The sequence below is a fragment of the Aquarana catesbeiana genome, linkage group LG08 (assembly GCF_042186555.1).
Source record: "Aquarana catesbeiana isolate 2022-GZ linkage group LG08, ASM4218655v1, whole genome shotgun sequence".
Lineage (NCBI taxonomy): Eukaryota > Metazoa > Chordata > Amphibia > Anura > Ranidae > Aquarana > Aquarana catesbeiana.
In genome coordinates this window covers 257,225,709-257,250,058 of record NC_133331.1, presented here as the reverse complement: position 1 = coordinate 257,250,058, position 24,350 = coordinate 257,225,709, and the positions used below count along the sequence as shown (strand labels likewise).

General features: G+C 41.6%; 2 protein-coding genes across 4 annotated transcripts in view; one reads left to right on the top strand and one right to left on the bottom strand.

Moving 5' to 3' along the window:
* The window catches only part of UNC93B1 (unc-93 homolog B1, TLR signaling regulator), an 88,373-nt gene extending 69,073 nt beyond the window's left edge, over window positions 1-19,300 (top strand). For both annotated transcript variants that reach the window (XM_073597075.1, XM_073597074.1), the window contains exons 8-12: window positions 10,627-10,757; window positions 13,096-13,278; window positions 14,133-14,406; window positions 14,980-15,098; window positions 15,827-19,300. In XM_073597075.1, coding sequence (XP_073453176.1) covers window positions 10,627-10,757; window positions 13,096-13,278; window positions 14,133-14,406; window positions 14,980-15,098; window positions 15,827-16,141 — 1,022 coding nt within the window. In that variant the 3' untranslated portion in view covers window positions 16,142-19,300. The remainder of the gene's footprint in view (window positions 1-10,626; window positions 10,758-13,095; window positions 13,279-14,132; window positions 14,407-14,979; window positions 15,099-15,826) is intronic.
* A 394-nt stretch (window positions 19,301-19,694) lies between these two features.
* The window catches only part of ACY3 (aminoacylase 3), an 81,820-nt gene continuing 77,164 nt past the window's right edge, over window positions 19,695-24,350 (bottom strand). For both annotated transcript variants that reach the window (XM_073597076.1, XM_073597077.1), the window contains exon 7: window positions 19,695-21,015. In XM_073597076.1, the coding sequence (XP_073453177.1) occupies window positions 20,818-21,015 (198 nt within the window). In that variant the 3' untranslated portion in view covers window positions 19,695-20,817. The remainder of the gene's footprint in view (window positions 21,016-24,350) is intronic.

Sequence of the window (24,350 nt, the reverse complement as noted above, 5' to 3'; positions counted from 1 at the left end):
CCAGATCGCATAGGGATAGACAGGATCCATCGTGCATTGGGCCCCAGACCAACAGATCCCTTGAGACCAAGAGATGTCATTTGCAGGCTGCATCACTATGTACATAAAGAGCGAATCCTACGTAAAGCCTGGGAAACAGAAGACCCGGAATTCGATGGAGTCACTGTAAAAATTCTTCCAGACCTATCTCGTGCTACTCTGCAGAGACGAGCGATACTGAAGCCACTACTGGAACTAGCTCGGCATAAAGGAGCCACGTACCGCTGGGGATACCCACTATCTACCATTTTTAGGAAAGACCAAAGATTTTTCACCCTGCGCAGACCGGACGCTCTGCCAGCCCTTTTTGACTTCCTAGAGACTGATCCTATCGACATACCCAACTGGCTTGGCCCTCTTCCGCGGACACAAGGACGCCCGAATACAACGAATTTGGGGAGTAACTTGCCACCGAGACAACAACGAAACCGCCGTCGACCCAGAACGTCTTCTCAAGAAGACGCACGTGAGTCCTAAGACACTTGCTTCTTAATTCACGTACACTGTATGCTGAATAAGAGAGTTCTTGGTGCCTTTGGCACCCAGGGTTCCAACTATATATTACCTACCAAAGGTACACAAGAACCCAGTTCAACCCCCCGGCCGGCCTATCGTGAGTGGCATAGACTCTGTCACTTCACGTATAGGCCGGTATATTGACTTTTATTTACAGCCACTCGTAAGGCGTATGCCTTCCTACTTGAAGGATACAGGGGCCACTATATGCAAGCTTGAAAATTTAGAATTACAGGGTGACCACATCAGTGCCACTGCTGATGTGGCCTCCCTGTATACCTCAGGATAAGGGCTTGGAGGCTGTTCGTTACTTCCTAGAGAGAGACCCTAGCATCGCATCTTTCCAGTGCTCTTTTATTATGGAACTTTTAGAGTTCGCTACTAAGCGAAGTTATTTCTGGTTTGACCAGCAATACTACCATCAGTTGCGAGGCGTGGCTATGGGCGCTAAATATGCCCCTAGCCTCGCCAATTTGTTTATGGCTAAATGGGAGGAGGATGTCGTCTATGCCAACAGGGATCCCTCCCTAACCATGTGGGCGCGGTATATTGACGACATCCTCCTCCTATGGAAGGGTAGTGCCGAATCGTTGGATCAGTTTTTTGAACATCTTAACACTAACGATCGTGGCATCTCCCTGACATACACAGCCAGTAAACAAAAAATTAACTTTTTGGATCTAGATATCGAGATCCGTAATGGTCTTTTCCATTTCCAGACTCACTTTAAAACCACTGACCGGAATAGTTTCATTCCGCCAGATAGTTGCCATCACCGGTCCTGGTTAGACTCAGTTCCAAAAAGCCAATTTCTTAGATTAAGAAGAAATTGTTCTAGCACTGAGGCCTTTAAAACACAATCTGCTCTTTTGAAGGCAAAACTGTTGGATAAGAACTATGACCCCCAACTTGTAGATCGGGAGTTCCAACACGCCCTTGTGACCAATAGGGAGTCACTCCTTGTTGAGAAGCCTAAAAAAGAGCAGAGTGAGATTTTTAAGTGGTCTCTTTTGACCACTTTTTCTAATCAATACAAACATGTTAAGGCTATCATGTCCAAACATTGGGACATCCTCAGGAATGACCGGGTTCTGAACACTGTTTTGCCTGATAGGGCTAAAGTCATTTTTAAGGGTGCCCCCACTATACAAAGCAAGATTGCCCCTAACATCATTAATCCTCCTGTATATCAACCTCTTTTTTATGAAATGGAGGGTTTCTACTCATGTAGAAGATGTACTGTTTGTCGACACAATTCTGGTATAGGAAGAAAAACTATATCGTTTATTTCATCAGTTACACAGAGACGATATTCTATCAAAAGATTCTGTACTTGCACCACCAGCCACATTGTCTACTTAATTACATGTCATTGTGGTAAGCAATATGTTGGCCGCACCATTCGCTCTTTCTCTATAAGAGTAGCGGAACATATTGCTTTGATTAAGAGTGGCGACACCAAGCATACAGTTCCCCGTCACTATAAGTTACATCATAATCGGGTGTTCGCGGGTACACAATTCATAGTGATAGATCGATATGTCCCCCCGTGGAGGGGTGGGGCCATGACCAGAGGTGTATCACGATTGGAGACTTTCTTGATCCATGAGCTCCGTACCCTTTCACCATCAGGCATCAACGTGGAGTTGGATGTCAACGCTTTCATTAATAGAGCCTGACACCTATCCCTAAACAACAAACTCTCTCTTTTCTGTTTCTCCCTCTCCCTTTGGGTCCTGTTATTTGCATTGTTTTTGTTTTTGTTTTTATTTTTGTCCATTCATTTTTGGCCTTGGTTGGGCTATCCACATATTTTAACTTGTTTACGGATTTCATATATACTAATATAGCACTTCAGTGCTTGTTTACAATTCACTCTTTCTCTACAGGAAGTGCTTTATATACATGTCCATATTATTTTGTGCTTTAATGTATGGGTTATTTTTATTCATGTATGTGGGCATAATACCCTATATATTTTTATATCCTGTATATTTTTTCATGGAAGCCCGCTCCACTATTTCGTTCCACTATTCCTTTGAACACTGGCTTTTTTTCACCAGTGTATTTACCTGGTGTGAGTAGCACTTTTTATGTTTTATGCCCATTTGTGGTAGCTTATTTATTTATTATTATTTATATTATTCACTTAATTTTAGGCCTCACATCTTTTTTTATATATGCACATTAATAGGCAGTCCGTGGTCTGCTTAGTACCTCTTTGTCCTCACTGTGCATGTTATCATGTCCGCCGACAGCGGTATTGTATCATCCTTCTCTAAGTATCCCTTTTTCATTCCCTAATCACTCCTTTGTCATCACTGCGCATGTCCACACGTCCGCTGACAGCGGCATTGCATCATCATTTTCTAAGTATCCCCCTGTCCTCACTGCGCATGATCAATCATGGCGCTTGTTTCACTTCTTTTCTCCGCTACGTCACTTCCTTGGTGTATGTACTAGAGACACCGCCTTGCGCACACACACTGCGCATGTGCAGTATCGTGGGTTTTCCTGATCTACACTCGCTGCACCTACCTACAGAATACAAGGTCTCCTGGCAGTTTGATTAGATATAAGCTTTATAGCTTTATTTTCTTTTTTCTTTTTTTTGGTCCCAGATCGTTCCCCCACTTCCGGTTTACCTTCCAACCCGGAAGTAAGGTGTGGAACGCATATCTGGAACGCACGCCGGACGGCCATTTTGGCCGATACCGGAAGTGATGTTTTTTTCATTGTGGAGCTGATTCCCATGACTATTGATGTATTCCCTATAAATATGAGTGTGGCTACAGTGGGGGTAACCCCCCAGATGACGTCTTTTTAGGATGAAACGCGTCGGGTAGGACCCCATTGTCGCCACTGTGTTACAGCGCTGTTTTTACTTTGGATTTACACGTGAGTGTATACTCTTTCTTTTTAATAAAAATTTCATATTCGGATTTACACTATGTGGCCCTTCCTTTCTTCCTTTTTTTGACCATAACATCATCACCTAATCCATGGTATGCTGCTTTGAGGGATCCTCCCACGGAATACCCCATCCCTCCTAGGATCTACGGGACCATCTACATCCTTGGGACTCTATACATCTCCCAGGACCCGGGAGCCACTTGGAGGAATCCAGCAATCCGTGATATTACAGGCACCTACAGCCACTTACCACCCAAGCCTTATCTGACCCAATTTGGCGCATGCCCTGTCGGGTCCATCTCATCTGGTAAGCCTTTCCTTCTCTCGGTGGTAGTGAGCTTATCTGCATTTTTGGGACACTGGAAATACCTGTCTATAATATGTCTATACAAGGACTGACCACTGTTATTTTTTAGTTATAATATCCATATTAGGACTAATTATTTATGAATAGTTTTTTGCATAGGTGATTTCCTTCACCACATACCCACCAATTTTTTATGATATTGTTTAGCGCTACACTTTTTTGTTGTATTTTCTCCTATATACCTTGTTGGTCGTGTCAGCTGCTTTTTGTTTCTTTTGTGAGCAGCGCAGAATATTTTTCACATATTGTATGCTGAATAACGCCTGAAATGTTATGTTTGGCATCGGTTTGGTTATAAGGTGATTATCGATCGCCAGGTGTTACTAGTTTTTCTCTGCGGCACGAAGGTAGGGGATTAGTCTGAGACCCTTTAAGTAATGGGACGATATCACCATTGACAACGATGGTCCAAGCCCACTCCCCTGCCTCTGTAGTTGCAATCCTTGAGCAGCTCATACAAAGTGCCTGGAGCTTCTTCCATAAGTACGAGCAATTGGACTGTGAGGAAGACATGACCCCTCGGGAGGACTGATAGGCTCAGAGAAACTCTCGGAGAGGGTAAACCCAGCCTCATGCCTCTCTCTGTTTAGGAACTGTCTCAAACCTCTGCAGTCGTCCCAATTGTCGGCCTTGACTTTTATAGAGGAGGCCTTACCAGCTGAACAAAAACAGAAGAAAGGTCTTCCCAGAAACGGGGATCTGATAGACATTCCCTTGTAAATGTTTAAGTGAAGTCATAGACTGCGGAGCCGAACCTTGGTGGCTCTGTGGGTGGAAATATCAGCTCCTACATAGTGGAGACCTGGTGGGACCACCCTGCAGCCATGACACGATGCCCTGAGAGGCAAGACATCTTCCAGACGCAAGTCCTAGGGTAATGCTCAGTTTGTTTAAGTGCCTTATGCAGTTACTAATATATGGTTTTAAGTTGCAAGAATGGTTATATGATAAGAAATAGGAAATGGGTCAGTTCCCTGGACATGTTTTGAAGTCGCGGTGCAGCCATCCGCCCCATTGAGTGTCCACCTGACTGATCGGGTGGACGTGTGGAGTATGTGAGGTGGGAGACTGTGTCTGAGACGGGGATTAGAAACGTTTACAGTTGCTACACGATTTGCTGGAATGGGTTGGTTAGATAATCTGTTTATAAGGATGCATAGTATACTTATGGTTTTATGTTTAAGAAATGCTGGGGGGGTAGAGTGGACGGGAGACTCTTCTTTAGGGCCTTGTCCTACCTCTCTCCCGATTAGGTCAGCATATCTCCCTGGGGGACATATTATCGTCTTCAGGGAGTTATATGCAAAAACACATTCCCTGAAGTGAAAAGGGACTGAAACAGGCAAGACACTAGGCCTTGTCTGCACCTCCTATTTTTTACTATTCACTATCTCTCTTTTCTTGTTATCCTTACTTCCCTCTTTATCTTCACCTCCACCCCTCTCTTCCTTACCTCAGATCTAAACTTACCTCCCCCCATCCCCCCCCCCCACTGTAAAATGGCGGCCAGTAAGATTAAAGTGATGTCTCTCAATGCAAAAGGGCTTAATACGCCAGAGAAGAGACGTATATTGATAGATGACCTAAAGCGAACTCAAACAGATATAGCCTTTATCCAAGAAACACACTTTAAAACTAACAGATTACCGTACCTACAGAACAGATCTTTTCCAGTGACCTATCACTCCACAAATCCAAAGTCTAAGTCCAAAGGGGTTTCTATATTAATATCCAGTAAAATTCCCTGGCAACATCAGAACTCTTTAATAGACCCGACAGGAAGATATGTTTTTCTTAAAGGTCTAATTGGAACCGTAATAGTAACGCTAGCAGCAATATATGCCCCTAACGAACAACAAGCCACATTTTTGAGAGATACTTTAGAGAGGTTGAACGAATTTTAGAGAAGGACAACTGATTATAGGAGGAGACTTCAATTCACCATTAATTCCATCGGTTGACACTTCGACGGGCAGATCGTCGATCCCACCAAATCAACTCAAAAGAATAGCTAAAACGATACACAAATCGCAACTAATAGACGTCTGGCACTTACAACACTCAGGAGAACGGGATTATACATACTACTTGCACATACATCAGATATACACCAGAATTGACTACTTCCTGATTCCACACACTCAGTTACACGCTGTAGAGCAGACCTCCATTGGAAATAAGACGTGGTCAGATCATGCGCCTATATTTATGACCTATCACCTCTCGGACACTTCCTCTCCCAGACATCGTTTTTGGCGTCTCAGTGAAAGCCTTTTACAAACTCCAGAGGTGTTGACAGATGTAACTAGAGCGCTAAATTTGTATTTTCAAGAAAATGACCAACCAGACTGTGACCCTGGGATACTATGGGAAGCCCACAAAGTTGTTATTAGAGGGATCCTCATCTCTCATGGTGCCCGCATCAAAAGAGAGAGGAATAAACAACTTCACCAACTCTTACAGGAACTTGCCATCTCCGAAGCCAGACACAAACATGCCCCCACACAGTCCTCAGAGACTGTTTTGACTTCACTTAGACGACAAATTATTGACCTTCTACAATATAGGGCCAAAGCAGCCCTACAGTTTTGTAGCAAACGGACGTATGAGTCAGGAGATAAATGTGGGAAATTGTTAGCGAGACTGGTTAGAGATCACAAATCAATGACTTATATCCCACATATCACAACGACAGGAGGCAAGAAAGAATCCTTACCCACACGAATCACTGAAGAGTTTAAAAGGTTTTACTCTAATCTATACAACTTGCCCCAAGTGACACCCCCCACTACTGAAATAGAAAATTATATCACGTCCTCTCAAATGCCATCCCTCCCACAAGCAATTAAAGAAGATCTAGATTCACCTATAACCTTGACAGAAGTCCAAAAAGTCATAGGGACAATGAAACCAAGTAAAGCCCCAGGTCCGGATGGTTATACACTACAATATTATAAAACTCTTTTTCAATATTGGGTCCCCGTATGGTCATATTATTTAATATGATAGGGAGTGGTAAAACCTTTGCTAGAGATACATTAGGAGCCCATATATCTGTGATCCATAAGGAAGGAAAGGATCCGGCGGTGTGTGATAGCTATAGTCCCATATCGCTGCTGAATCTCGACCTCAAATTATTTACCAAAATTCTGGCTGCTAGGCTGGTGCAGCATCTCCAGCAACTTATTCACCTGGATCAAGTTGGCTTCATCCCTTCTAGGGAATCCAGGGACAGTACTACAAAGGTACTAAACCTACTATATGTCACCAGGTCTAGGAAAATCCCCAGTATTTTTCTTAATACCGACGCCCAAAAAGGCGTTTGACCGAGTAAGTTGGCCATTTATGTTTGCGGTACTCAGGCATATAGGCCTGGGGGAGGTGATGCTTAGCCGAATAGCCGGAATATACTCTAATCCGACAGCCCAAGTAAAAGCAAATGGAGTCCTATCAGATCCCTTCCCAATAACAAATGGAACGAGACAGGGGTGCCCTCTATCCCCCCTCCTCTTTGCTCTTTCCTTAGAACCCTTTCTTTCCAAAATTAGATTAAATCCAGACATCCAAGGAATATCAATTGGCCCCTTGCAACATAAAATATCAGCATATGCAGACGATATGCTTTTCTCGCTAACAAACCCGGGAATATCTCTACCAAATCTCCTCAAAGAATTTGAAACTTATGGGAAGCTATCAAATTTAAAAATTAATTTCTCCAAATCGGAGGCGATGGGGATATCAATACCATCAAATATCCTTCCAAGCTTGCAATCCAGCTTTAGATTTAGATGGACATCCTCTGCCCTGACCTATCTAGGCACGAGAATACCGCAAGACCCGGCTTTACTATACGAAAGCAACTTCTCCCCTTTGTTAACTAAGACCAGAATATTATTAGACAACTGGATTAAAGAATTACACTCTTGGTTTGGGCGGTGTAATCTACTTAAAATGAGTATACTTCCCAAATTTCTATACCTATTCCAGGCCCTGCCAATTAAGATACCCCACACATACTTTAAACAAGTACAAAGTCTCTTTATTCGTTTCGTTTGGGCACATAAAAAACCCCGCATCCCAGGATCTCAACTATCCTCACCAAAACAATACGGTGGCTTAGCGTTACCAGACATCCGGAAATATTACCAAGCAACCCACCTGGGCAGGGTTATAGATTGGAGACTACATAAGGACATTAAACTATGGGTACAAATAGAACAACAACAAACAAATATACCCTTACAGACCACGTTATGGTGCAAGGACTCCCTTCCATCAGAACTGAGATCCCATCCTTTCATAGGAAATACTATAAAGCAATGCATGCAAGCTACATTATTAACCTCATTAACGACAAAAACATCTCCCTTGACCCCGATTCTGGGTAACCCTAAATTTCCCCCTGGGATCTCATCCGTACAGTTTCAGACGCTAAGAAGTTCCAACTGCATTACAGCGTCACATTTTGTGAAACAGGATAAATGGCCCTCCATCTCAGAATTAATGGACCCGACAGGTCCGTTCAAACTTTTATTTTGGAATGCAGCACAAATACATCATTTCCTTCAGACTCTTCCGAACCCACAAAACTACACTAGACCCCTGACCACGTTTGAAGAAATGCTTATAGATACGGAATCTCTGCCACAGGTTTTATCTAAGATGTACGTCCTATTGAATACACCTCCCCAACCACCCAGTCTACCATGCATTACAAAGTGGGAAACAGACCTCCAAAGCTCTTTCACAGCAGTCCAGAAACAAAACATGATTAATCTCTCCCTTAAATCTTCAGTGTGCACTAAAATACAGGAGATGAATTATAAGATCCTGACGAGATGGTATTTAACACCTAGTCGACTACATATCATGTTTCCAGACACGTCAAAATACTGCTGGCGATGTCACGAGGAGGAAGGAACGATATTGCACATGTTTTGGTCATGTTCTAAACTGACAAATTTCTGGACTGCAGTTCGTACTATATCCCAAAAATTTACTGATTTCCAGATCCCGAACGACCCGACATTCTTTCTACTCCACGTATCCACTATACCGATCAAAAACTATAAAAAATCTTTATTGCGCCACTTAACAAACGCAGCCAAATCTTGCATTCCCATGCTCTGGAAGCAACAATCTTCGCCAAACACATCGCTATGGCTACGGAAAGTAGAAGATATAAACAGAATGGAGGATCTTATAATGACGGCCCAAAATAGGCAAGAAACCTACAGGAAAACTTGGACACTTTGGAATATATTTAAGTACTCAGAAGAAGGTAAACTACTCTTGGACAACACAGAGTGATCTATTAAACTAAACGCCTACACCCCCCCTCACCCTTCCAGCCCTTCCCTCCCCAACTTCTCCTTTCCCCTTCCCCCCTTCCTCTCTATCTCTTTTCTCTTTACTTTTCTATTACTTGCTTTCCTATCTCTCTTTCTCCTTCTCTGGCTGCGGCCTCCCGACGGTTGTATTAAAGCTCTCATATGATAGACTTTATGGCCAACTGAAATATAAACCCCTGATCTCTAAATGGATATATAGTATTTATAACTCTGCCAAAGGGATAACAAAGAAATACCGTTGTGGTATTTTGTGGGCTTTGCCCATTTCTTTGAAACTAATAAAATATATATTTGAAAAAAAAAAAGATTATTCCCTACTAATATAAGTTTCCTTATGTGGCCTTCTTACTGACGGTGCTTAGAGGCAGTAGCATTTGGCTCTTACTTCCATGAACGTTGAACCCTATGCCTCCCTTTAGTTGGAACCATGTAGTTGTACCTTGCTTATATGTTTTATGGTACTATTTGTATTATCTATGAAAAACTTTCACTAAAAATTTTTGTGGGAAAAAAAAAAAAAAATCTGACCTCAAACCCCCCCTACCCCCCCGTCAAGCTACATTTTTAGGAGACACAAAATTCCCTCCAGGTCTATATGGACTGGATAATTACTTCTAGTGGATCGATAATAATTTAAAATCCTTACATATATTCATTGAAAAGTCCAATTTCACCTCATTTCAGTCCCCAAGGACAAAATATCATATACCAAATAAATATAACATAATAAAATATATAAATATAACAACTTTGCTTCAGCTATTTCTGACACACGTACTAATCTTTCTAACTGCTTATTAATTACAGCTATCCCTGGCATTTCTATACCACACATCAGACTTATCCATACGATAAGCGTAGCGATTCACTGGTTAATTCCTTTTCATTGGAAGTCCTCTTTACTCCCTATCACTCAATTGAAAGTAAGACTGAATTCAGTCTGTCACATGGAGAGAATTTTTCATACATTATATAACGCTACACATTTTAAAACAAAAAGTGGGATCCATGGTTCAATCATGCTGAAATTCTCTTTCAACCCCTAAATGACTGAACTTACAGTACCCTATGGAAGAATTTAAATACTGGTACTTGTTCATCATAATGATAATATATTTTCAAATGTTAAAATAATATACCATTTTCAAATGTATTTCATTTATCTTTATTTTATCAGTGTTCCCTTCTTTTTTTATAACCAGTACTTGTGTATTCAGGCTAACAGAATAGTTATGATAAAAATGCTATTATTACATGTATACAATAGTTTATCTGAACAATTCATTTTTATATGTAATATACTCTTGTACTCTTTGGGTCAGCATTTTGCTAACCCAAATTAAAAATATATATAGAACACCCTTCAAATAACAATATTTTGTTGTAGACATTTTTTCCTGGCAATTTTTTGGCTCTGAGTAATCTTTTTCGTCTTTATAGGTGCTTCAATTCAGCATGGAGTCCTCCCAAAGGGGTTCAACCTCACTGTCCTTCACTCGCTACCCCCTAGTATCAGTCTCATCTATGTGGAAAGCGTTCTCATGGGGGCAGCACTTCTAGCTATGCTGCTGGTGAGCTCATGTATTTTTTTTACTTTTAAAATTTCCAGTGATTGTGTTGTTTTTTTTTTTTTTCTAGCACAAAACCTTTGGCACACAAGTTTTCAGCAGAAATAAACTGACTGCAAGCTATTTTCCACTGACCTAAATCTCAGCTTAACACTGAAAACCTAAACCTTACTCCAAACCCTATCATGAGGTTGGACCAGTCCTGGTCGCCCGGTCATCATGATGACTGAAAAATGTTTCCTCTTAAGCATGATGACGTGCATTACTTGGCTTTGGCATTGGTTCCTGGGTCAATAATAGTACATTTGTTGGTGATATAGTGCTTTAATAACAAAGCTCCATCTCTCAGAATTCAGATGAGCTACTGTTGGTAGTGGTCTTCCTCTATGTTTTGTGTAATATACTAGGATGCTCAACATCCTTCTGTGCTACACAGAGTACAGGAGAGGGCAAGTCATATACTTTGTAGAACCACCTTTCACTGCAATTACAGCTGCAAGTCTTTTTGGGTTTGGCTTTGCACATCTAGAGAGTGACATATTTGTCTTTGCAAAATAGCTCAAGCTCTGTCAGATTGGATGGAGAGCGTCTGAACAGCAATTTTCAAATCTTGCCACCGATTCTCAATTGGATCTAGGTCTGGACTTTGACTGGGCCATTCTAACACATAAATATGCTTTGATCTAAACCATTCCATTGTAGCTCTGGCTGTATATTTAGGGTTGTTGTTTTGCTGTAAGGTGAACCTCTGCCCCAATTTCAAGCCTTTTGCAGACACTAACAGGGTTTCTTCTAAGATTGCCCTGCATTTGGCTCCATCCATAATCCCATCAACTCTGACCAGCTTGCCTGTACCTGCTGAAGAAAAGCATTATCACAACATGATGCTGCCACCACCATGTTTCACGGTGGGGATTGTGTGTTCAGGGTGATGTGCAGTGTTGGTTTTCTGTCACACATAGCATTTTGCTTTTAGGCCAAAAAGTTTAATTTTGGTCTCATCTAACCAGAGCACCTTCTTCCACATGTTTGCTGTGTCCCCCACATGGCTTCTCGCAAACTGCAAACAGGAATTCTTGTGGCTTTCTTTCAACGATGGCTTTTTTCTTGCCACTCTTCCATAAAGGCCAGATTTGTGGAAGTGCACGAATAATAGTTGTCCTGTGGACAGATTCTCCCACCTGAGCTGTGGATCTCTGCAGCTCCCCTATAATTACCATGGGCCTCTTAGCTGCTTCTCTGATTAATGCTCTCCTTGCCTGGCCTGTCAGTTTAGGTGGACAGTCATGCCTTGGTAGGTTTGAAGTTGTACAATACTCTTTCCATTTTCGGATGATGGATTGAACAATACTCCGTGAGATGTGCAAAGCTTGGGATATTCACAGAACAGCTGTATTTATTATGAGATTAAATTATACACAGGTGGACTCTATTTACTAATTAGGTCACTTCTGAAGGAAATTGGTTTCACTAGATCTTAGTTAGGGGTATCAGAGTAAAGGGGCCTGAATACAAATGCACATCACACTTTTCACATATTTATTTGTAAAACATTTTGAAAACCATTTATCATTTTCTTTCCACTTCACAATTACCGGTATATGCCACTTTGCGTTGGTCTATCACGTAAAATGCCAATAAAATACATTTACATTTACTGTGTATATATAGATGTTTTGGAGGGATGTGTATTTTTGGGCTGTTGGTGGGGAGAAGAGGGGATCTGTTGTTTTGTGTAATTCAATCGGGGTCTGAATTGATTTACAGAATGTATGTTTAAATATAGGAAATGTTACAGTATATCATAACTCTGTGTTACTAAGCAGGAAAAACATATTACAAGCAAATAAGGCTGACTACCTGTATATACAATGGCAAAGTAAGTGGGTCGGTGGTGCTTAGCTTTGGGGAGAGTCTTAGTCCCAAAGTTGTAATAAAGAGAAACCAGGTTGAGAGGACACACAGATGGACATTTTCTGGCTAACTGGCAATTGCTAGTGCCTTATGGTGTCTGCTCTTAGGGGGTGAACAAATTATATGGAATTCAGGAGCCAGTCTGTCCAATCAAGGAATTTTGGGAGCCAACTCTATTGACGAGGAATAGAGAAAACCTCAAAAATGAGAATTTTCTTAAGGAACATTGGCTACAGGGTCCTGGGATTTGTCCAGCCTTGTCTTAGGCATAACTTCTGCTGTAAGATGGAAGAAGGTAAGAAAGGGATATTAGTGGACATATGAGGGGCAGATGGTTGGTACAGGATTGTGGAGGGCATCATAAATAAAAAGGATGGTGTTTGATATTTTGCATTTACTTCTATATAATATATTTTTCCCTACCCAGTTCTTGGTTCTCTGTGGCTCTGCATATCGCCCAACTGAGGAGATTGACCTTCGCAGCATAGGCTGGGGGAACATCTTTCAATTACCCTTCAAACACTTTAGAGATTACCGCTTGCGCTGCCTAGCTCCATACTTCCTGTACAGCGGGTTTGAAGTCTTGTTTGCGTGCACAGGCTTTGTGCTGGTGAGTAATATTAGCCTAGACAAATGCTAAGAAGACCATATGTGTGTATATATTATATACTTTAAACATAAATGTATAAATAGTATAGTGTGATTGGGTGTCTGCTTGCCACCATAGATGTGAGATAGTTTCAGCTGATGGAGTCAATTCGCAACTTCAGTTCTTGAGTTGCTTATGGTAAACCTATAACAAACTTGGGCAATTCAGAGTAGATACACAGATATTGTATATGCAGCTGAAGTCACTGTATATATGTGTATCGAAACCTCTGTGCTTAGTGTGAACAAATCTAAACAATATAAAATTAAATGTTAATCTCAGAAAAAGCGGCAATCTAAACAGTGTTTGGATACCCCAACGCTCAAAATAACTCAATGATATGAGTTTTTGGAGCACAAACTATATTGCACTTATTGTGTGTATGAGATTTTTTTTTCACAGCTTTGCACTTTATTTCTTTATGAATTGTATATATTGTACTTTTTTTTTTTTTTTAAATTCTGGATCGCACATTTGATTACATGATATTACAAGTATAATAATTTATAGGCGACAGCACACCCAATTATGTTTATAGCTGAAGTTTTATGCAAATCTTGTCTTAACCTTTGGATCTGGCCCAGCCCCTTCCACCTCCTGAGCTTTTCTGCTGATTTTTAATGTGGTCTTTCTGACCAACATTGAGACCTAGTAGGTGGTGAGGCAAGACAAAATTTGTATTTTACTGCATAAGTTAAGATTTTTTTATACAACTTCATCTGCTTCTATTTCTGTACCTACTGATAAATGTCCTGTTTTTAATGTTCTCTTTGTAGTTTGCACTATAAATAATCTTTTATTTCTTATTTCTGCAGTGCTATGGAGTGTGCTCTCTCGGCTTAGAAAAGCTTCCATATTTAATCACAGCATATGGGTTATCAGCCTCTGTCTTCTCCACCCTCGGCCTGTGTTTCCTTCACCTACCACGCCAAATCCCCCTGACTGGGGGTGCCATAGTGCACATGTGCATCCTGATTGCCTTGTTTTTTTGGAGTCCACAACCCAAGCTGCAATCGCAGGGTCCTGCGCTTTATGTGATAGCAGTGCTGTGGGGTTTGGGCAGCGCCCTGAATAAGACCGGCCTCAGCAGTGAGTGATATGTTGGGGTAATAGTATGGGTGTTAGGGTGTAATGTTATTCCCTAACCAACTAGAATTTACTAAATTATGATTTGTGATGGATGCTACAGCTTATTAAACTTGATTTTTTTTTTTTACATTGCCTGGCTGAATAAGCCTGATACATTCAGTAATATCCTGCAAACAGACACAATACGCCCATAAACCTTTTGTTAGATAGATTCATTTGTCTTCAGCAGAGTGAACTCTACTTAGCTCTTTATCAAATGAAGCACGGTTCACTGCTGTGTATTGAATTACAATGTTTATTTCAGATCAGGGTGTTTTAGAATGGTAGAGGCACTTATCTGATTGATCTCCAATTGGGGGTTAGGCAGGGACGTGTGTCTTGTTGGCTTCTAATGAATAATGGCACAAAACCCTCTTTCCCAAGCAAGCACGAGCAACAAGACTTGGAACTTTAATCATAAGCTCAGGACCATTCAGGCTGATTCTAACTGGCAAACTTGAGTTACTGTTAGAACTTTGCATATAGGTATAGCTGTCATCATTTTTTTATTGATCTTTACTGTCTTCTCTCCAGTTTTAATAGGGATGTTTTATGAAGATAAAGAACGTCAGGACTTTGTATTTACCATTTACCACTGGCTCCAAGCTCTCGCCATATTTATTGTCTACTTGTGGGCAGAGCTGCCAATGATGGTAAGCAAATCTAATTTACATTTTACATACTATATTTCTTTTAGAAATATTCTGCTTTCATTATTTTTACCTGTATAGGTTACACAGAACTTTGCTTAGCATGATGTGTCTAAAGGAAAGTAAAGCAGTTTGTATGCATTTTCCTTCATATGATCATATTATGATCAGAGTTAAAAAAAAAATAGTTTTAACAAATTATTTTCTTTTTCGTTAACTTTGAAAGTATTATACCTTTACCTATATTTAATTTGAGGGCAGGCCTTAGGGGCATTTCTAATATGATACACTGGGCTGGCTTCCATGAGTGGAAGTACTTTACCATTCAGGCATTGATCAAAGTAGGACCCATGTTATGAAGCTACCTGCTTCCTGTTCAGACCTGTGATCACTGGACCTGGCATAGGGATATCTTCCAGCCTCAGCTTTTTTTGCAGCTTTGAGATGTCATAAGACCAAATGCTGAAAGCCTCAAAAGGTAGGTGAGGTGAAACGGTGTAAAAATAAACCGTCAATTACCGTGGGACCATGGTCCACTTTGCATATTAGACTTTCTTCAGCCCATGAAAATCTGTTTCTGCTACCACCCGGTTCTCTATGCCCCTTGGGCAAGGTTTCACAGTCCCTACTACCGTTTTACTTATTTAGCAAATAGAAAGTGTTTTCTCTAACAATTCAGATGAACTTTACAAAACTGTATCCTATTAAAATCCCTGTTTCTTTCATCATAGGCCAAACTTGGGATTATGCTTGCCTCAGCTTTCATTTCTCTCCTTTCCTATCTCTGGATGGAGCGTAAAATTAGCTCCAATTGTAAGCCCCGCATCCCCAAGATCCCTGCCCCTCGCCACAAGATGAAGGGTTACCGCTACTTGGAAGAAGAAAACTCTGACGAGTCAGGATCGGAGGAGGGGAATGAAAGTGGTGAGAGTGAGAGATCTGGAAGTGAAGCGGAAAATGATGAAGAAGAGCAGCCAGCTCGAGCCCGGAGGAGGCGCAGGAAAGAAGAAAACTGCTATGAGCAAGCAGTAGAGGAGGAGAATTAACCATTTCCCCAATATAAAAAGACAAAAAGGAGAATACAGTTGGTTGGGGTGGACAACAGACAGTTCTTTCTCCAAAACATAAATGAGGCCCTCATTCTTTTAAGCAGACCTAAACTCTGTAATAACATCAATCTTTTTTAATGCCACCCACCCTTCCTTTGGATGCCCTAATGGCTAGTGGTTCATTCCTTTGGCAGAGCATAGATCTCTGTTTTCATTAGGCTGTCTAAAGTACTCCTGCAGTTTGCACTCAAGTATTTGTGGGGCATGTCCTGGAGTGTGTAGTCATTTAAGTAAAAATACAATAAAACAATATAAAGCAGGATCCATGTGCAAGAGGTGCTCAGGCAGAGGCAGCCAATTACTGTCTGCACATAGGTCACACCCCGCACATGACCTGGTGCTGAATGTAACACCGTGAACAGTGTAAAGCCCAGGCCCCTGTCAGTAGGAATTATAGGTGTCGTGCGGGTAGATTCATGGAGGAACGTAATGTGGTTGAAACTAGATTAGTAGTTTTAGGTCAGTTCTAGTGCTGACTTACTAGTTACTGCCACTCAACCTTATTTATCAAAGAACCATTGTCTCTGAGAGATTTTGCCTTACTTTGTGTCATTTTATGATACGACTCCATCTCAGCCAATTTTTTTTTTTGATGTATGATCATAACAACCAGTTAGTACTTGCTTTCCAATCTTCCGTAGTATAGTAGAATGAAAAGGCATTTCTTATTTCTTCATAAATGTGGCCTGTTGTCTAGTTTCTGGACACCAGAAGAGAGCTAAGGGTCATTCTATCAAAGGTGATAACGCACTATTCTTAAAGCCTGTGGACTGATTCAGCTGTTCTTGACTTTTATCTCTTAGGGGCTCCACTGGTTAGATTTTGACACCATAGTTCATGGCCATGTAGCTGTCCGCCTTGGATTTTTGTGTGTGCCCACCTATCGTTGGGTGTCCTACCCCACTTTTTATGTTATTCATAATGTAAAACAAATTCAGATTGCAACAGGGAGAGTGAAAGGGTGGGCTAGTTCTAGTCCCCATTACTGCCCCAGAGATCTTAAAACAGAAATTCTCCACAACGAAGCCTGTCAAAGAAGATACAGGGCTGGAGCATAGAGAAGTGATTTTTTTCATATTTTTTTTTCATGGTGCCACAGATCACACAACCAAATACTGGAAGTACATGGGACAGCACTGCTGTACTTCCTTGCTCATTTCTGATGTGGAGGATATTTTGATTGCCCCCTGGTTTGGCCTACCCAGGCCAATTGTGTTACTCTGGGATAACAAGGAAAGGGGAGGAGGTTTCTACAATTTTCCTTGGGGCCCAGATATTTCTATCTATAGTATTTTCAATTCAGCCATTTTATGGTACCACACCATCCTTCCTTTTGTTGAACATATCTAAACACATGTATGATATGTAAACCTAATGAGTACCAATTATAAGCGATTCATTATACTTCGCTGTGGCAAAATATTAGGCAGGTTTTGCATTCCCATACAAGTCTATGAGAGTGCAAAACCTTCTTAATGCAGGTCAAAAGGATATCAACTACAGCTCAAATGCACTAGCTCAAAGCCTGTTAACACAGGCCCTAAAGCTGGACATACACTTTTTGAAGTTTGACAGGTTCCAAATGAACTGGCTGAAATTCTCTTAGTGGATGGCACTGTTGGTTCTCTCCCACCCGATGCCTTTTAATTAAAAAATTGAAGGAGCTGGGCGAAAAATTGTCAGTCAAACAGTGGCTACCTCCAATCATGGCTGGTGTCGGCTGTCAGAATACAATAGCAGCAGCAGGGGGATTACATTTTTTTAACTTGCCTGAAAAAGGAAAGAAATCCAATTGTATATGACCAGCTTTAGGATTAGTATCTGATAAGGTAGGTAATTGGTTTGTTGCTGATAACTGACCCCCCTTCTCAGAGAAGCTTATACCCCTCAAGCGCCACCACCACCAGCGACTGAACCGTAAACAAGATTGTAGCAGATCCCATGGGCATATGAATCATTATAAAATTGGCAATTACTATCTGTTATTCTTGGTAAGATATATACCTAACTGTGGCTAATATTGCTGTATGGAATGAAGGTCAACTTTTTCAAGGTTTTTTTGTAGTGTTCCATTTTTGCCCAATTTTAAATGCAATATTGGCATTTTGGTCAATGAAACACCTAATGGGTAATAAGCTGAATAAGCTTCAATAAGTTGAATATAAGTGTTAAGTTTCAAGGATGTCAAGGTTTAAACACAATTCCAGCCAATAATTATTTTGTTTTTAATACAGTGGGGGTTGGAGACTCCTTTTTGTTTTCTATTGTCGCCTGTGTTCCTGCTGGGAAGATTTACCTTAGTTTGTCAGGACAGGAATAAAGAGATGTTTGTTTGCTGTCTGTACCAACCTTTTTTCCAGTGACTCATTTCTAATCACAGGATGAGGAAGGGAAGGCAAAATCCCCCCCCTTGATAGGGTCACAGACAGAGCTGTAAACTTCAAATGTAGGAGTTAGGCTTTAAGCATCAGATTTTTTGAGGGCTAAATACTTTTCAGTTGTCATAATTTCTTTTTTCTAGCATAATAAAATAGTTGACACCAAAACTAATGTTCTGAAAACATCAGGCCAAATTTATCCAAAAACCGCTTTTCTGTACTTGGAACCAGTTATTACCACACCTCTACACAGTCCAAATTGGTCACAAGACTTAATTTCATGACGATGTGTATGACTGATTTCATTTACTGCAAACTGATTAGGTAGAACACATAGCTCAGGTCTATGTCGGGAGGTGAGGGACAAGCCATGGAGAGGGAAATCTTTGCTGAACTGGCCGATTTTCGATCCATCTATGGCCAGCTTAATTCAGTCTAATTTTTGGTAGTGATGAGTCTTGTATGAGTCTTTAAAGTGTATTTTCCTTAAAGAATCCCTTCTGGGGGTTCATTTTTGGGTGGATCTGCCTTTTATTATTATGACCTGAGGAATGTTCAATTTTTGTTATATATGTATGGTCTAGAAATGTTGTATATAAAGTAGATTGCTACTTTCTGTATTTGTTAACTGTGTATTTTTTTAATCAGATTTGATATAAATGAGGTTTGTTTTATGTATTATGATTTGGACTTCTTAATAAAACCAGAATAGATAAAAGTTGATTACTTCATCTCTTTCTTCTAGCTAGGTGTATCTGAAATCTTGATGGTACCACTGAGTTAAGGATTTAGTAGGACAAAATACTCAGTTCCAGTCCTTACATAAACATGATCACTTTGTTCATTCAAGTATCTATGCAATACATAGATACCTCATATAGCCATGAGATTTAAATCTTAACATTTTTTGTTATCGTCTTGAGATTTTTGGGAAAATGAGAATTGTATGGTGTTTATGTTCTCCAGACAATGTTTGGGATTTGTCAGACCTCACTCTAGTAACCACACTCAGGTCTGAATAAACAGAATAATCCATACTTAAATATAATAATGCAGAATTTGTATTCAAATATTACATGATTTTTTTCTAAAAAAATTCTTACATGCTAAAATAGAATACTGATATTTATTAAGATATAAAATGAGACCAACCAAGTGTAAATTTAAACTATAAACCCAGTAAAAGCCTCTATAAAAGCTGTAAGTAAAAATCAAAGCATAAGTTCTTGCAAAACTAATTGCTCAGTTTATGGTAGAAGTGGCTTTTATAAAGTTGAGGTAGCCCATCAGGGAGAGCTTCCCATGGAATTCCAGCTATGCCTCTCCTTTCTTAATTTTATAACAAATGTAGTCATGCTGAAGCATTCATAGAGTTACATGCAGTTTTATCCCAATACTAGTTAAAAAGTGGCTGGGGTCAACAAACACTAAAAGAAAGAAAAAAAGAAACAAAGTCCAGCGAGTGAATATGTGCGAATTCAAAATCACCAAATTTAGGCCATTGCAAAGGCTCATCTCCCTATAATAAAAGAGGGCCTTTTTGGAGACCTTGAGATGCAGCAACACATTGTAACTCTCCAGCAGCTGATTTTTTTTTTTACACGTGAAAGGACAATCTTACTATTCCTCTTCAGTGCCATTGCAGGTAAAAATTGTCTGTTCAAAGTAATTTATTGTCCATGGTAAATGCAGAAAATATAATTTAATGCCCAGAACAGGTGCAGTTTTTGCTGTCAAATTTGAGGGTGGAGGGATTTTGTCACCACTTAAAAGATTATGAAGTAGTCCCACTTATCATTTAAAGTGTATATTCAGTCCAAGCTTTTTTTTGTTTGTTCTGGATTGGGTAGGGAAGGGTAAAATACAACAATCAGGTTTTTGTTTTTTTTTGCTGTTCCCCTGCTGGGGAATTTCATCCTTTCTATGTGGCCTAGTGACAGAAAGTATGAGATTCAAATATTAAATCTAAAATTTTACAGCTGCCACCAGGAAACAGGTGAGGGGGAATCTTGGAATCCAGGATAACGGTTTTAATGACAACTGTCTAAAAGGGAATTTTCTCTCACTTCCTGTTGTGTATCCAGGGCAAAAAGTGAAGGAAAATCTCTCAAGTGAGACAGACAGCAAAACCAAAACCCTGAAAACATTTCAACCAAAACTGAAAAAAATGTCCTGAGAGAAATATGCTTCAAAGTAAAATACCCCTTTTAACAAGCATACATGTTGCTTTGACATTTAGTGTGTTCGTCTTCTCAGGGCAGGAACAGACACCCGGACCTTCTCAGCCAGTATAAGCGCAATCTTCTTCTCATAATAAGCAGCTTCGTTAATAAAGACCGGGTAAAGGGGCTTCTCTCCACTATAATGAATTGATTGTCCATCCAGACTCAAAAAGAGCGGCTCCCCAGGGCGTAGCAGTGAAAAATCTTTATCCTACAAAGACATGTTATTGGTTGCATAAATCATATGTAAGTTTCATTTAGTGCCAGTTAGCTTGAACTGAACCTGTGTTCAAGCTATGGTAATTCAAATATTTACATATTCACAGGCAGAAATTGAGCATTAAAACAAGCCCGCATTGACTTCTGTAGCTGCAGGTACTGTGGAGCAACACATCCTCAAAGTTCAAAGCTTAAGCGCTGAATTTGTTCATCATTCTTTCAGCAGCTCAGCTTTCCCATCCTGGCAGTGACTCAGCAACCCTCCAACCTTCTGATCTCTAATGTAAACACAGAGCAGGAGCTCTGGGAAGGAAGAGTAAGGAAGGTTGAGATACAGAGTCACTGCTGGTAATAGGGAGCTAGGCTGCTGAGAGCATGACTTGAACAACTACTTCACAGTGCCTACAGCTACAGAGGTCAGTGATGGCTTAGCCAAAGGTTCACCTTGATGTAAACCTATAGACTCTTGTTACTTGGTAAGATGGCAATACGAGGTGCTTGCTCACATCCTTTGATTATTTTCAAAAAACCCAAGAATCCCCAAAACCCAGGTGCTCTATGATGCAAATACCAAATGCAGCTTCTATGGTCGAGATCCGCTTCCTACTCGTGTGAATTTATGTTGGATTCCTAATACAATACCAGACTCATTGTGCAGTCTGGAAGGTGAAGCAAAGCAACAGATAGATGAGGACCCATGCTCTCACAAAGAGCTCAGCAGTTCAGATCTCTAGCAGTCAGACCCCCCCCCCCACCCTTCTGCACACTGCTTTAATCAAAATGCTGCTCAGGGATTGGAGCACTGTGCAGGGGGCTTATGTAACCACTGGAGATCTGGACTGCTGAGCTCTTTGTGAAAGCAGCAGTCCGGATCTCCAACGTGCTGTCAGTTCTGTGCAGTTTGGTATAGGCCTATAGCACTAACACATTAGAAAAAAAAAACCTACACATGCAGTACATTGCTTTTTGGGTAGCCTGACTGTATCAGAGCAATAAAAGATATGGGTTCCATTGGGCTTTGATAATGGAGCAATGGTAAAATGTATTAATTACAGCCAAACTACCATTACTTCAGCTATTTCTCATTTTTCAATCAGACAGTGGACATCAGTGGAAATCAGGGACCGTTTCCGTGGAGGACAAATTTTCCATGGACCAAGGGGTGGGGGAGTTTGAGTGGTGGTGATATACAGGGCTTTTTTTCTCAGAAAATAGGTGCAGGAACTCAACAGGAGGTGACCCCCCAAACCCCCCTCCCCCCCCACACACGCACACTCCGAACCGCATCAAATAGTGGGTGTGGTCAAATTTCACCAACAGTGGAAGGGTCTTATACTGGGAGTGCATTACATACAAAGAACAAAGTTCTGGGGGAGGGGTTAGAGTGTAGAGTTCAGAGGTGCGTTACTTGAGGAGTTTGGGGGGTCCTATGTACTTTATGTACATATAATTCAGAGGTGTGCTGCATATAGAGTGCTGAATTCAGGGGTGCCCTACACTGAGTGCAAAGTTCAGGGGTGCACTACACAGAGTGCAGAGTTCAGCCTTCTTCCACAGCTGCTTTGGCTCTAATAGGTTTAAAAAAAGGTGAACTGCAAGCGCAGAGCATTGTGCTCGCAATTCACCCAGGTGTGTTAGAACAGCAAATTAATGTTTGCTTTTCTAACACTGAGCCGCCTCTCCACCAATCAGGAAGCGCGGGTGTGTTACCCGTCACCTGATTGACTAAAATTACAGGCGCTGTGATTGGACGCCTATCAGGAGGAGGAGAGAAGACGCATGGAGAACACAGCTCGCCGCGCACCCGCTGCCTCACCGAGATAGGGTAAGTGCCGGGCAGACAGTGAGTGGGCGGGGGGGGGGGTCACAGTGTTAACTTTTAAATGAGCACAGTGGCAGCATTTGATGGGCACAGTGGCATTTGATGGACACAATTGTTGCATTTGATGGGCACAGTGGCTGCAATTGATGGGCACAGTGGCTGCAAATGATGGGCACAGTGGCTGCAAATGATGGGCACAGTGGCTGCAATTGATGGGCACAGTGGCTGCAATTGATGGGCACAGTGGCTGCGTTTGATGGGCACAGTGGCTGCGTTTGATGGGCACAGTGGCTGCGTTTGATGGGCACAGTGGCTGCAATTGATGGGCACAGTGAGGCTGCAATTGATGGGCACAGTGAGGCTGCAATAGATTTTTTTTTTTTCTGAATTTTTCAGTTGGTTTGCGCCCCCCCAAAAAATTTTAAGCACCAGCTGCCACTGTATACAGGTGTATGTGTATGTGTGTGTGTGGGGGGGGAGGGGGGGCTGGCATTTATACAGGTGTGTGGGGGGCTGACATATATACAGGTGTATGGGGGGGACTGACATATATACAGGTGTGAGGGGGCTGACATATACACAGATATGTGTGTGGGGGGCTAGCATATATACAGATGTGAGGGGGTTGACATATATACAGGTGTGAGGGGGGCTGACATATATAAAGGTGTGTGTGTGTGTGGGGGCTAGCATATATACATGTGTGGGGGGGCTGACTTATATACAGGTTTGCATGGGGGGGCTAGCATATATACAGGTATGAGGGGGCTGACATATATACAGATGTGTGTGTGGAGGGCTAGCATATATACAGGTGTGTGGGGGGGGCTGACATATATACAGGTGTGAGTAAGGCTGACATATATACAGGATTGAGGGGGACTAAGTGCGTACAGGTGTGGTGGCCGGGGTGCAGATTCAGTAGGGTGACCGTGGGCAAGCCCTGGGGAATGTTGGTGGTCAGGCTCGGGGGGGGGAAAGGGAAAAGGGGGGGCGGGGCCCAGATCTAAAGCTGTGTAGGGGGCCCAAAAATTTCTGATGTTTGCCCTGTTGGGTACCTGTATTTATATCTGAGGAGCACATGGTGTGGGGAGTCGAGTCTTCCTCTGGAGAAAGGGCCAGGTTGGGAGGGGGCTGCTGCCTCTCCCCTGCATAGGCTGCCACGCGGCCTCAAGTGGTGAGGGCCTGAAACATTGAAGCTGCAATCTATGGTTCTTGTGAGAGCTGACTGAGGGAAGATGTCTGTGGATCCTGTCTGGTATCACTGAAGAGGGCTGCCGTGTGTGCCTCAGGAGCCTTGTGAGACCCATGCAGCGGATCCTGGGGACTGGTGTTGTTAAACCCCCCTCTGAGTACTTGGAGTCAGCTATTACGGGTGCAAGCTAAAGGAGACACTGGCTAGTGTCTTGAAGAAGCAAGGTCCACTAAATTCCTTCTGCTACAAAGGGACTTGCTTTAATCTGTTCAGTTTGATGCATAGTGCTACTGAAGGCCTACTGCATAGT